Raw genomic sequence first — 11,382 nt, forward strand, 5'->3', positions numbered from 1 at the left:
ATTGTTCCAAATGACAGCAACGGGCTGGGTGATCAGGAGGTGGGGTGAGGGGTGGAGGGTAGAGGGCTCACCTGCCCTGATTTCAGCATGTTGGAAGGCGGCTCCAGCCTAACAGTCCAAGTCTCAATATTTGAAACAGCTCTCTGCCTACCCTCCAAGACCCAGGTTGCCCCACGATTGGCCCATTACATCTTGTCTTCCTTCCCAACATGACCTAAGGATTCAGGCAAGCTCAGCTGTGAGCAGTGGGAAGCGGAACCCGGCTCCAGGTTCCCGACTCTGGGATGGGACACGATGGCTCAGTGTCTTCCCTAAACTGGCTGGGGTAGAGTGCAAACACAGTTGAGTGTGTTGAGTGCTTACTGGAGTGTGGAGCTTGGGCTGGAGCAGGGCGTGGAGACCTGGATGAGACATGGCTCCTGCCCTCAGGAAGGTTATGTTATGGTTTCACTGGGGTGGAGGGAAAGAGGAGAGAGAACACCAGGAAAGATGCATGTTTTTTTTGTTTTTGCATTAAATTTTTAAAAAAATTGAAGTATAGTTGATTTACAATGTTGTGTTTATTTATTTATTTAAAAAATGTTGGCTGCACCCTGTGGCATGCTGGATATAGTTCCCTAACTAGGGATCAAATCCATACCCTCTGCATTGGAAGGCAGAATCTTTACCACTGAACTGCCAGGGAAGTCCCAAGTTGCGCCACCTGGGAAGCCCTTAAAGCCCCATAAGGTGACCGAGTTGCCTTAAGAGCTATAAAATGTCAAAAGCAGGAAGAACAGGGTCTTCAATTCCTGAGCACCTACTGTGTGCTAGGCCCTTTCATGTGTGTTTCCTCATGTCAACATCAGGGACCCTGTGAGTGATTATAAGAATAATGGTAGCTGCTATTTGTGGAGCATAGAAAACGTGCCAGATCCTTTTCTAAGTGCTATAATCTTTCTAAGACATTAAGAGGTGAGCATCAGATTTCCATTTCGTGAGAAAACAGGAACAGAAGTTTCAATAACAAAGCTGATGTCTGGCAGTATGTGTGGTGATGGTGAAGAGACAACCCAGGTCCAGTGAGGAGGGGAGCTGGAAGAGATTCCTAAAAGCATTCCAGGTAGTAAGAGCTGCAGGAGCATGGTTAGGACACCAGGGAAGGCCTGAGCAAACAGCACAGCGGGTGGGAAGGTGCGGTGGCACCCAGTGGGGGTCAGGGATGGCATGAACACCAGGAGTAGAAGTATGTGGGGGGGGGGGGCACGGAGAGGGATGTTGGCAGGCAGTGAAGCCATTTTGAAGGTTGTGAGCTAGAGAATGTCAAGACCTGAGCTCTGCTTTGCCAGGCCGAGGGTTAACCTGGTGGACCTTGCTGGAGAATTGGAGAAGAGCTAGCCAGGCTTGGGGCTGCCCTTCTGTAAGGCTCTGGGGAGTGGCTGTGGGTCTCCCTTGAGCTGGGGACGTGTGGTAGGCTTAGAGGACAGAATGGGGCCCATTCAGAAGAGACAGGCAGCCTGATGGCCTTTACAGCCAAGAGGCCTTGGATTCAGCTATCTGCTGGGCTGGTCCCTGACTTTTGCAAGCAGTAAAAGCCCACAGAGGGATTGCCCGGCATCACTCAGAAGATAACAAGTTGCAAAACTAGGATTACAACTTAGCCGTCCATGAGGGACCAGGGCTCAGGAAGGTCTTTGGGGGCAGCCCAAGGAGCCTAGGATCGTTCCAGGGGGAGGAGGTCGGAGGTTCTGCTCCCTAGAACCTGTCCACCCACGAGAAAGTGGTGGTGGGGGGTGCGTTCTGCTTTGGCAGCTGCGGGAGAGAAGCACCATCAGGACTGATCCTCAGGCAGATGGGAAACTAAGAGCTGGAGGAGATCTGGAGGGGCAGGTAGGGGGTGTTTGGGAACTGTACATTCTTTGGGGCCCTTTGGAAATAGGGAGAGAGAACTGGAGACCCAGGCCCTTCTAATGCTCTTCCCCAACTTATCCGCTCATTCATATCTCATTCATTGCCTACTCTGTACCACACATAGTTCTAAGGCTTTAAGATAACATGAGAGAACAAAACAGCCAGAGATACCTGCCCAGACAGACAAGTTAATTGCTTAGTGTGTCAGAAGGCGATGAGTGAAAGAGAAGGTTGGGCTAGGGAAGGGGTACCGGGAACGCTGGGCAGGTGGGGCAGACGACAACATTCACCGAGCCAGTCAGGGCGGGCTCACTGCGTAGGCGATGTCTGAGCCCAGCGAGAGGAGGCCAACTGGAGGAGGGAGGCTGTTGGGAGAAGAGATGGAAGCCAGCGTGGCTGGAGCTGCTCTAGAGCCTAGGGAGGCTTTGGCTTTTTCCTTTTTTGCTGCAATGCAAGGCATATGGGGGGCATCTTAGTGGCCCCTGCAGTGGAAACACAGAGCCTTAACCACTGGACCATCAGGGAAGTCCCTGGAAGGCTTCGTTTTGTTTTTAAAGATTTATTTATTTGGCTGTACGGGTCTTAGTTGTGGCGTGGTATCTGGTTTCCTGACCAGGGATCGAACCCAGGCCCCCTGCACTGGTAGGTGGATTCCTAGCTGCTGGGCCACCGGGGAAGTCCCCAAGGCTTTGGTTTTGACTCTGAGCAGGATGGGCCCATTGCAGGGTGTGGAGCAGGGGAGAGACATGGTTTACTTCAATTTCAGTTGCGTCATCAGGCTGCTGGTGGAGGACAGGCTGGAAGGGGAAGTGGAAGGGGTGGGGCAGGGGCAGGGAGGCCAGCTGCAGGCAGGTATCCAAGTGGCAGTGGTGGTGGTTTGGGGCCAGGGCAGAAGCAGCGGGGGAGCCGGCGAGGGATTGGATTCAGGGTCTGTTTTGGAGGTACTATGAATGCATTTCTTCATGGAACGGTGGTGAGGAAGAGAGAAAGGGAGGTGTCCAGGCAATTCCAGGGGTTGGGGCTGCCTTTGGGGCCATCACAGCTTTCTCTGGGCAGTGACACCTGAGCCCGGGGTCTCCGTGCCCTTGAGAGAAGACCCCTTTCTCCTCAACCTCCACCCCAAGGCCCCAACTGCCCAACATTCCTGAGAATACAAATCTGACAGAATATTTCATGTTTGTCAATGTGAAGCACGTGTTCCATTGGAGTGCCCCCACACTCTCCTAATGCCGTCTTCCTCCGGGTTTGCAGTCAAACTTGCAGTCAGCACCTTGCCTGCATCCATGGGTCTGCCCCACCCATGCCTCCACATCCCCACCGCTGCTGTCTTCCGGGCTTACCTCATAGGAATACATGTGAGATTAACAGACAATCAGAAACATGATCCTGGGTGATGTGGTCCTGAACAGGGACACTGACAAAAGGAATGTTCACTTACTGAGGTGTGGGGGAGTCACTCCGGCTTATACATGAGTTAACTTGAATTTGATGCTAACTAGAACAGCCTGTTTGTGGCCTATCAAACATACACTGCAGATCTGCTTCAATTATTGACCAGAAGTAAAGAACGTCCGTGTTAAGGGACGTCCCTGGCAGTCTAGCAGTTAAGACTCGGGGCTTCCGCTGCAGGGGGAGCGGTTTCGATCCCTGGTCAGGGAACTAAGATCCCACATGCTGGGCAGCCGGAAAAAAAAAAAAAAAAAGAATGTCCATCTTAAAAATAAAGATGAAATGCCCGTCTTCCTGGGACACCAACACAGGTGCTCCTTCAATGATAAGACACCCTTCCCAGGCACCAAGGCCATATTGGCTTACTGTGTTCGTGCTGATTTGTTTTTCTGAAACTTTGAAGGAATATATCACTGATTCGTTTGATGTTCTTTGTCCTTGCCGTTGTTCAGTCGCTAAGTCTTGTCTGACTCTTTGCGACCTCATGAAGTGCAGCAGAGCAGTCCAGCAGAGCAGCCAGGCTTCTCTGTCACTCACTGTCTCCCGGAGTTCGCTCAAACTCATGTCCATTCAGTCAGTGATGCCAGCCAACCATCTCATCCTCTGTCACCCCCTTTTCCTCTTGCCCTCAATCTTTCCCAGCATCAGGGTCTTTTCCAATGAGTCAGTTCTTTGCATCAGGTGACCAAAGTATTGGAGTTTCAGCTTCAGCATCAGTCCTTCCAATGAATATCGAGGGTTGATTTCCTCTAGGATTGACTGGTTTGATCTCCCTGCTGTCCAAAGGACTCTCAAGAGCCTTCTCCAACAGCACAGTTCAAAAGCATCAATTCTTCGGCACTCAGACTTCTTTATGGTCCAACTCTCACATCTGTACATGACTACTGGAAAAACCAAACCAAAGACTAGATGAATCTTTTTCTGATCAGACATAAAAACTGTGCTGAAAACCATGCTTCTCCGGAACTGTTCCTCAGAGTTATCTGAGGCTGTCTTCTGGGGTATAGTCCTCAGTTTTGCTCAAATAAAACTTCTCAGTTCTTATTATAGATTGTCGCTGATTATTTTTGTCTACAACACCAATACCTGGAAAGCCCCTTTGATGACCTCCCAAGCCTCCCAAATGACATGGGACAAGAGATCCTCAAAAAGCACGTGCCTGGCCGGATCGCCCTGTTGACTGGGGCAGCTGAGACTGGAACTCAGTTAGAAGATGCCAGACCCTGTGCTTCTTTCACTCCAGATACATGTCTCCCCTTGTCAGGGAGACAGAGATAACAGAGTAGGAAAAACCAAAGTACCAGACACTTATAGAAAACATAACCTATGAGCAATCATCTGATTTATAAAAAGAGGCAACACAATTTTTTAAGTCGAAGTATAGTTTATTTATTGGAAAAGACCTTGATGCTCAGTAAGATTGAGGGCAGGAGGAGAAAGGGGTGACACAGAATGAGATGGCTGGATGGCTTCACGGACTCCATGAACATGAGTTTGAGCAAACTCCAGGAGGTAGTGAAGGGCAGGGAAGCCTGGTGTGCTGCAGTCCATGGGGTCGCAAAGAATGGGACAGGTCTTAGGGACAGAACAACAATAACATAGTTGATTTATAATGCTGTGTTAGTTGCCAGGGGTAAGGGCAAGTGGCAACACATTTTTAAACGATACAAAATAGCATTTTCAAAACAAAGCATGTGTGTTTTGGGGCTTCCCAGGTGGCCCTAGTGGTAAAGAACCTGCCTGCCAAGGCAGGAGAACTAAGAGATACCGGTTCAGTCTCTGGGTTGGGAAGATCCCCTGGAGGAGGAAACTGCAACCCACTCCAATATTCTTGTCTGGAAAACCCTATGAACAGAGAAGCCTGGTGGACTACAGTCTGTGGGGTCACAAAGAGTTGGGCACGACTAGAGTGACTTAGCATGGCACAGCTCATAACAGAGCAAGAGGGTGACTGGAGTAACCATTCGTTTAGTGAGCTGGCAGCAGGGAAAGTGGGTTTAAGGAAGCAGAGAGGAAGACCGGGATTCTGGTCCCTGGCCCGTTGGCTTGGATTGTTGTCCACAGAGAAGTGGGCATCATAGCCTGGTCACCCCAGGCAGAGAGACACACCATCCTTTGTACACCAAGTCCCCAGATCTCCCCTGGGAAAGAGGCTCCAGGAAGAGAAGGCTAGGGAGGCTGTTTCTGACACATGCTGGGGAGTCAGTGGTAAACAACCCTCGGAGAAGGCAGCTTCCGGCCCTGGTGAGTCACTCCTCTCGGCTGGGCCTGGCTCCTGGTGACCAGGCCCCACCTACCCCAGCTGGGGTGAGCAGCTTGCTGTGCAGGGCTGGGGGATGAGCAGGAGTTGGGCCAAGGGGGGTTGGCTCCTTAGATCCTTGTCCACTGAGGCAGCCCCGGAAGGACTGCCCCAGGGCCCGAGCCCAGCTGCCGGGCCTGGTCACACTGTGAGGCCCTCGCTGGCTGTCAGGGGGCTCAGGCCACGGTGGGCCATCCTCCCTGCCCCATGAGATCTCACACCCTGCACATCTCTAGAGCTGGTTGGCTCACCATCCTGGTCCCCTGAGGTCTTGGCACCCGGCCCTCACCCAGGGTTAAACATTAGTAGCAGATTATCAGTCCAGGGTCCGGGGAGGGTGGAATTACACTTTCACCAGCGTCTCCTCTGCTGGAGCCACCTGTGCCCGCCCCTGCCAGACATGCCCGCGGAGGAGTTTGTGGCCGGCTGGATCTCCGGTGAGACACTTTTCTTCCCTCTGTCATATCAATGCCAATTGCAGGTCACTCTTCCTGGGGAAGGTGGGTGACCTGAGAGGAGCTGAAGCCAAAGTCCTGATGGCCTGTGAGAGCCCAGAACCAGCTGTCCCTGAGCTTCCTGGGAGTTGCCCGAGGGGGCGAGGAGAGGACGGTGCAGTGGGTGGAGGCTACTGCCAAGCCCCAGGCTGTGCCCCCCCAACCTGGACACCTGTCAGAGGTGAGGCCATGGTGAGCGCTCTCCCAGACTCACCTGCGCCACCAGCTTCATCTCCAGGGCTCAGAGGACAGTTCACCTTTGACATCACCCACTGTCCTGCATTCCGCTCTGGACCTCTGTCCTACCTGGCAATGCGCTGTGAGCCCTGAGGCCAGCTGAGCTGTCGCCCCTGCCCAGCGTCTGAGTGACATTCCTCTTTGGGAGAAAGAAACGTCAGAACTCGCCTTCCGGTGTTGTGACCTCCCTGAAGCTGCATGACCAGCTTTTGCTAAGTAGGGCAGGACCAGGAGGTGGCGAGATGCTGAGGGGGCTGGATCCCCCTGGTGCCAGCAGGCGTCCTCTCAGAGCCCCCAACTCTGAACTGCCAGGGCAGAGCGCTGGGAGGACGGGGCCTGGACCAAGGCCCTGCACTCAACAGCAGTTGTGAGCTGAAGGGAGGCTGGAGCCCTGGAATCCCCCAGTTAGACAAGTCAGCAGGATGCTCGGGGGTCAAGTTCGGATGGGCGATGACTCTGTGTGTCTGGGGTTGGCTCCTCCCCGCTGCATGTGCGTCCTCCAGGCAGGGCCAGGCTTGCTCGCTCTCTCTGCCCCCCACACCTTCCCTGCCCAGTGCCTGGCACGGAGGAAGGTGCCAGGGGGCAACTCCCGCTCCCCCCTGGCACACCTTGGCTTCCTCAGCCCAGCTTGAGGGGCCTTACTCCCAGCACCTTATCATCCCCACAGGAGCTCTGGGCTTGGTCCTGGGACACCCCTTTGACACTGTGAAGGTGAGTCTAGGGGAGGCGCCCAAGAAAGGAAAGATGTTGCCTGAAGCAGACATCAGGGAGAGAGCAGGGCCTGGCTCGCGGAGGCTCTCTCCGCCTCTCCCGCCCTACTGGGGTCCCGCCCAAAGGGCCCGAGGGATGAGCCGGCTGGACGCCTGGCTTTCCCGCCTGCTCTGTCCTCCCTGTCCAGGTGCGGCTGCAGACCCAGACCACATACCGGGGCATCGTCGACTGTATGGTCAAGACTTACCGCCACGAGTCGGTGGGTGACCTGGGTTGGGGGGTTTGGGGGCGGGAGGCCTCCAGGCAGTCAGGGCCAGCTTCCTTCTCCCCCAGCAGGGCTCTGGCCCCCAGGAAGAGAGAAAGAAGACCCAAGTCTGGGGCCACTGGGGGTGGGCTGAGCAGTAGCTTTATGCCCCCCAAAGTGGAGCTGAGGCCATCCCCGGCCTTAGCTGGCCTCCATTTGCCTGTGGCCGGACTCAGGAGTGGTTTCCAGCCAGAGGAGGCCGTGCCAGGCCTGAAGAGGGCCAGGGGAGGCTCCCACAGCCCCCAGCCAGCTCGCACCGTGTCTCTGCAGCTCCTGGGCTTCTTCAAGGGGATGAGTTTCCCCATCGCCAGCATAGCTGTGGTCAACTCCGTCCTGTTTGGGGTCTACAGCAATGCCCTGCTGGTGCTGACGGCCACCTCCCACCAGGAGCGGCGGGCCCAGCCGCCCAGCTACACACACGTCTTCATAGCCGGCTGCACCGGGGGGTTCCTGCAGGTGAGGGGGTGCACAGGCACACACACACACACACACACACACACACACACACACACACACACTTGCATAGTGATGATCAGTTCACTCCTTTCCCTCCAACCCGCCTCTAGTGACCCACAGCCGCAGACCCCTGGCCTTCTCAAAGGGAACGTGAGGAGTGGTGGGGAAAGGCCTGCTCCTGGGACCTGGCCTGGCAGAGCAGTGGCCTTCTAGGCTGCAGGTCTGGAGGGGAGAAGGGGCAAAGGGGCGAGAGAGCTGGGGTGAGGGGGGGCAGTGCCAAGAGGACAGCCGTTGGTGCCCACCTCGGGGGGTGTCTGTTGCCGTCTCTGACCCTCACCCTTGGCCCATCCACAGATCTCGCTGGGAGAGGTCCAGAGTGTTAATTATTAAGTGACTAACCATTTGATTCTGGTCTTTGTTCTCAGTGCTCGAGTACTGGGTTTTGAGGGGTGGGGTAGAGGGGAGAGGGCAGCAGGTGGAACCCCAGCTAAAGGGGGGCCTGAGCGCAGAGCCCCAAGGGCATGAACCTGGCTTCACCCTCCGCCCCCAGCTAGTACCCCAGGTCAGCCTCTACTTGACACCTGCCCTGATGCTCTGTCCACTTCAGGGCAGAGAGCAAGGACAAAGAACAGAGTCAGGGGCTCACTGAGTGAATTAATAACTCATGAGACCCAAAAGGCCCTGGCTTTGCTTCTGTCCCTAGTGCGGGGTTCATGCCTGAATATTTCCCAAACCCTGAGACCTGTATCCCGTGAAAACAAGGAAGAGAGTGAGCCCCCAGGCCAGATGGCCCGATTTAGGCTCAACCAGGCCCAGCTTCTCCATTCCCCTCCTCTCTGGTTCCTCAGAAAGCAGAACAGATGGTGGAACTGGGGACTGTCCAGTCGCTGATGGGGACAGGGTCCAGGGACCAGGTGGAGCCCCGTTTACCAGCAAGCCCAAGGCTCTGATTTCCACCCTGGAGCAGAAAATGTATATTTTGCATGGAGATGGGAAGGAACACTCTAGTTAGCATAAAGCAGGGAATGACAACCTTTTGTGTACAAAAGTTGCGTTTGACTTGGCTAAGGCTTTTAAAATGCATGACGTCCCCACGGCCCCTGTGGGCACAGGGTGGAGAGGGCAGGGACCCGAGCCCACCCCTCCCCGCCACCCTGCCTTTGGCCCAGCCGTGTCTTCACCCCCAGGGACCCACCCCCCAGAGCAGCCCTCAGCTCAGTACTGCCCTTGGGCTCTGCTGGGAGGCGACATCACAGCACTACCTCACAGGGCGGGACCCCAGCCCACGGCCCTTCCTGCGGGGGAGGAAGTAAGGCAACTGCCACCCTCGAAAGATCACCACCAGAGCCAGCCTGCAGGCTCCGCCGCCGTCAGCCATCTCCAGGGCTGTGAGCTTGGCTGCCTTCCACAAAAGAAAAACAAAAAACATCCAAGTCCAGAAATGCTGTGCTAATCTCGGCTGGGACCTCAGTCCTCACCTGAACTTGCCCTAGTTGCACCCCTGACTCACACCTTGGGGCCTCCCTTCCCTCCGAGCCCCCAGCACCAATGTTACCCCAGATCTGTCTCGTCCGCCTCAGCCATCGTATTCGAGGACCCTCAGATCCCACCCTGTCACCCACCTTCTTGGGACACTAGAGTCTAGGGCTTTGTGAGGCGAATTTCCCCACCCAGGGGCCTCTGAGAGGCCTCTGGCAGGGGGTGAGGCCGGAGGAGTCTATGAAGTCGAGTCCCCAACGCTATCGAGGTGACCTCTTTATCCGTGGGGAGGGGTCCATCCCCTGCTGTTTCGTGGGCACAGACGGAATTCTCTTTTGTTTTTCTGGGCCCCAGCCATGGCAATGAAAGCACCAAGTCCTAAGCACTGGCCCGCTGGGGAACTCTTTCTTTAGCGCCACGGGTGTGTCAGCAAGTCCGGCCGAGGGGAGGGGCAGGGCTCCTTGCTGTCAGGGGTCTGATGGTAAGGGAGGGGGCTCTGGCCCCTTCCCCACTGCACGTGAGAGAGGCTGAGAGCAGCCACGGAGCCTGCGAGGTCCTGCAGAAAAGATGCTGCCCTGTCTGCTCGCTGCCTTCCTCCCATCAAGACAACTCAGAGGGATTGTTCCTGTCCCAAGGTCCGCCCAGGCCCTTCGTGCTTCCTTCCCTACAGGCCTACTGCTTGGCTCCTTTTGATCTCATCAAAGTCCGGCTACAAAACCAGACGGAGCCCAGGGCGAAGCCAGGGAGCCCCCCACCCCAGTACCAGGGGCCCGTGCACTGTGCCGCCTCCATCTTCCAGGCCGAGGGGCCCCGGGGGCTGTTCCGGGGAGCCTGGGCCCTGACCCTGAGGGACACCCCTACTCTGGGAATCTATTTCGTCACCTATGAATGGCTGTGTCGCCAATTCACGCTGGATGGCCAGACCCCCAGTAAGTGAAGTGGCGTCAGAGGGTGAGGGACAGAGAGGAGGAAGGAAAGGGGAGGACGGGGAGGGGGACTGTGGATGGGGGGCTGTTCCGTTCCTCGGCTGAATGCCTCCCCACTCCTGTCCCCCAGGCTCGGGCACAGTGCTGGTGGCAGGGGGCTTTGCTGGCATCACCTCCTGGGTCGCCGCCACCCCCTTGGATGTGATCAAGTCCCGGATGCAGATGGCGGGGCTGAAGCAGAGGGCCTACGGGGGGCTGCTGGACTGCATGGTGAGCAGCGCCCGGCAGGAAGGACTGGGGGTCTTCTTCCGAGGGCTCACCATCAACAGTGCCCGCGCCTTTCCCGTCAACGCTGTCACCTTCCTCAGCTACGAACACCTCCTCCTCTCCTGGGGGTGAGCTGGCCAGGCGACTCCGGCAGCTCCCTGGTGGGACCACTGCCCACCTGCCCAGACTGGAGGCCAGGCTGACAGCACCGGCTCGTGGGTCTGATGCAGAGGGTGAACCCCCTTTTATCCAGTCCCCTCCAGTGCTCAGACCAGACGGGGCTGGAGAGACAGTGTGGGGTCCCTGGTCAGGAAGCCTGGGGTCCCTGGCGTGCTGCTCCCCCCAAAGTCCAACCAAGGCTGGCCTGGGCCTCTCGGCAGCATGTGCCGATTCTTTGAAGACAGCAGTGCTGGTGACATTCTGCCCACCCCCCAACCCCGACCTGTGACTTCCCCCCTTTAAGAGCTGCCTGGTGCTAACCACCCTCCCTGGATTCCAGTGAGGAGATCCTCATTGCCCCCCCACCTCACTTCCCTTCAAACCTCTCCGTGCAGGCCTTGAGGGTAGCCTTTATGCCTCCTCTAGTCCAGAATCCTTCAGTGACTCCGTCACCTTCAGGAAAAGGCCCTCTCCTCCCCTCTGCCCCCCAGCTTTCCTCTCCTTCTGTTCTCAGCAGCCCAGTCCTTCTTGAGGTCCCTGAATAAGCTGTACTCTCTCATCGCTTCCCACCTAGAAGGTTCCTTTCCTCTCAGCCAGCAGTGGGCAGTGCTTGCAGGCTGAATCCCCCATTCCAGGGCTGAGCCAGCTCCAACCTGGGCCTGTCTCCTGGAGTCCTTCCTTGGCTTGCCTCTCCCTGCCCGGAACTAATTT

At 56.2% G+C, this 11,382-nt stretch overlaps 1 protein-coding gene across 3 annotated transcripts; it reads left to right on the forward strand.

The window, feature by feature from the left end:
- Positions 1 to 6,014: 6,014 nt before the first annotated feature.
- Positions 6,015 to 10,644, forward strand: SLC25A45 (solute carrier family 25 member 45). 3 transcript variants are annotated; one of them, XM_068978847.1, is made up of 6 exons: positions 6,015 to 6,075; positions 7,037 to 7,080; positions 7,268 to 7,339; positions 7,655 to 7,840; positions 9,990 to 10,248; positions 10,376 to 10,644. In XM_068978847.1, exons 1-6 carry the CDS (start codon positions 6,039 to 6,041, stop codon positions 10,642 to 10,644), a joined length of 867 nt encoding a protein of 288 aa, XP_068834948.1. In that variant the 5' UTR covers positions 6,015 to 6,038. The 3 variants fall into 3 exon arrangements, with proteins under 3 accessions (XP_068834948.1, XP_068834950.1, XP_068834949.1); XM_068978849.1 differs by lacking the exon at positions 7,655 to 7,840; XM_068978848.1 differs by lacking the exon at positions 7,268 to 7,339 and having other exon boundaries at positions 6,039 to 6,075.
- The last annotated feature ends 738 nt before the right edge of the window (positions 10,645 to 11,382 follow it).

Source organism: Capricornis sumatraensis, chromosome 8, assembly GCF_032405125.1.
Source record: "Capricornis sumatraensis isolate serow.1 chromosome 8, serow.2, whole genome shotgun sequence".
NCBI lineage: Eukaryota > Metazoa > Chordata > Mammalia > Artiodactyla > Bovidae > Capricornis > Capricornis sumatraensis.